This window comes from Penaeus vannamei, chromosome 1 (genome assembly GCF_042767895.1).
Source record: "Penaeus vannamei isolate JL-2024 chromosome 1, ASM4276789v1, whole genome shotgun sequence".
Taxonomy (NCBI): domain Eukaryota; kingdom Metazoa; phylum Arthropoda; class Malacostraca; order Decapoda; family Penaeidae; genus Penaeus; species Penaeus vannamei.
Genome location: NC_091549.1, coordinates 19,172,093 through 19,174,592, shown reverse-complemented (window position 1 = coordinate 19,174,592; position 2,500 = coordinate 19,172,093). Strand labels below are relative to the sequence as shown.

The 2,500-nt window shown below is 36.1% G+C and overlaps 1 protein-coding gene across 2 annotated transcripts in view; it reads right to left on the bottom strand.

The window, feature by feature from the left end:
• Positions 1 to 2,500, bottom strand: part of LOC138861453 (solute carrier organic anion transporter family member 74D-like) — a gene marked incomplete at its 3' end in the record, with an annotated part of 19,673 nt that overhangs the window by 16,193 nt on the left and 980 nt on the right. Inside the window, 1 exon segment of one of the 2 annotated variants that reach the window (XM_070120564.1) lies at positions 1,203 to 1,437. Coding sequence (XP_069976665.1) covers positions 1,203 to 1,418 — 216 coding nt within the window. 2 annotated transcript variants of the gene reach the window in all.

Here is a 2,500-nt window from a genome sequence, read left to right as displayed (position 1 = left end):
GGCCTCTGATATGCCAGAAAAGCTTATCTCTAGACTGCGTGGTTAAAGCGACTATCCTTTGCTCTAGGACAAGGTTATCGTTAAAAATGAGAAGGAAGGAAAGAGAAAGTATATGCCAGGCCTTGAAGACAAACACAAACCACAACGTCGCTTATTTTCATATAACACGAGCAAATTGATAGATTATATAAAATTATATGGCGCATCAACAGTTGTCATTAGCATAAAACATGTATAAACAGACAACAAATAATAAAGCAATTGGCAACACATCTGTTACCTTCTTGACCGTCTGTAATAATGTCAGCTTGTTATGATTAACAAAACTGAATGATTCATACATTCTTTTCAACACCTATGCAAAAGATAACAAAACATTGAGAAAAGATATACTAAATATTTTACCAAAATATTCACATTAATAGTAGTCAACTTCTCTTTGTTAGAACCTCCGGAGACAATATACAGAAAACAATTCTGTAACTCAGTGCATGGTTATCTCATACAAAATCCATGAACCGTATTCATTGTGACAAATGTAGAATATGTGTGAATGAGAATGAACAGCTTCACAATACATGATATATTCAATCAGTTTCGAATATATCGTCTTCAGAAATACATGAGGGTGAATATCTTCACAATACAAGAGATGTATTCAACCAGTTTCGAGTGTATCTTCGTCGGAAATACATGATATTCTGAAGAAGATAGATTCGAACCCTGTTAAATGCGTCTCTTGTATTGTGAAGATATCTTTTCAACATTCATCCTTATTTCGAACACATCTTAACAACCAATTTATTGTGTAATATTTAAAATTGCAATTTAGATAATAATTTAATTATCTTGTAAAATGCTTAATGAGCATGTCATGATGATGATAATCATCATTATCATCTTAATTATTATAATCTTCATCACCACTACCACCACCACCATCACCATCACCACCATCATGATCTCACAATACCACCGGATTTACTATCTTAAACTCAAATAGCAAAACAATGTAAACAATGCAAACGAGACATCTCAGCACTTCAAATAATGAACAGACTGTCCATTTGTTCAGATTGAACTGCTTGTTTTCATCTCTACTCCTTTTATATATTCATCTTACCTTTTAGCAGATAGATATACATTGACCATTTATTCAGCACGAACACGGAGAAAACCCGTGCGTGACCGACGATACCTACCTCCACATAAGCCAAAGGTTTCTGAGAAAAGCCGATGTATTGCAGATTACGTGTGTTTGAGAAAGCAGACGTGGCAGCACACAGTAAGGGTCGAGAAGTAAGGTTTTTGAAGTATTGATGATCAGTTAGATAAAAAAAAAGAAAAAGAAAAGATGAATATACATATACACGTTTGGGTGTTTGTTCGTATATTGCAGGTATTGTTGCTAGGTTCATACGTTTTCACCATGTTCTCCCCCCCCCCCCCTCCTCTCTCTCTCTCTCTCTCTGTCTCTGTCTCTCTCTCTCTCTCTCTCTCTCTCTCTCTCTCTCTCTCTCTCTCTCTCTCTCTCTCTCTCTCTCTCTCTCTCTCTCTCTCACTCTCTCTCTCTCTCTCATTCTCTCCCTCCCTCCTTCCCTTTCTCTTTCTCTCTCTATCCCCTCCTTCCATTTCCCTCCCCACCCTCTCTCTCTCTCTCTCTCTCTCTCTCTCTCTTTCTCTCTTTCTCTCTTTCTCTCTCTCTCTCTCTCTCTCTCTCTCTCTCTCTCTCTCTCTCTCTCTCTCTCCTCTTCTTCTTCTTTTTCTTCTTCCCTCTCCAGTCCTGCGACTTGTCTTTGTCATCCGTTGCTCAAGGAGAAGTAAAAACAACTTTAGTAAGTATCAGACAAATTTTTAACAGGATTCCATCACCAAGACGAAAACTTTCCGAAAGATGTATGTAAAAAAATAAGACACGACCGGAGTTTTCTTTTTAACTGTCTCATCCTGTTTTTTTTTATTATTATTTACTTATTTATTTTATGTTTAGTTATTTATTTTTAGAAAGACTGTTCCTCTTCGCAGACTTCAAAGCTCGTCTATTCAGATAATTCAAAACTTCGAAAAATGAAAACATATTAAATTAATAAAACTGGATTCCGTGGGAGTGATCTCGTGTGTATCTATGTACGTGATTGTGTACACGTGGTTATATGCAAATCATCACAGAATTATTGAATGAGCGATTTGTTACTTTAGCTCCAGACATATACAGTCGAATGGATTTAATCATATTCTTTTGACAGTTTGACCGCAATAGATATAATTTACAGTATATTTACGTAGCCTAATTTCTGGGTAAGATGCAAAGACACTGACTTTTTAAAACATTCTGTCATGAGTATTATATCCGTCCTCTCAAATACCGAATACCGGCAACTGCATTTTAGTCCTATTTTTAGGGGAGGTAAAGAAACAAAAGTGATGCTTATCAACAAAACACATTACCGTGTTCACAAAGTGGTATCCTATTTCAATAAACTTCGAGTACTTATGTATA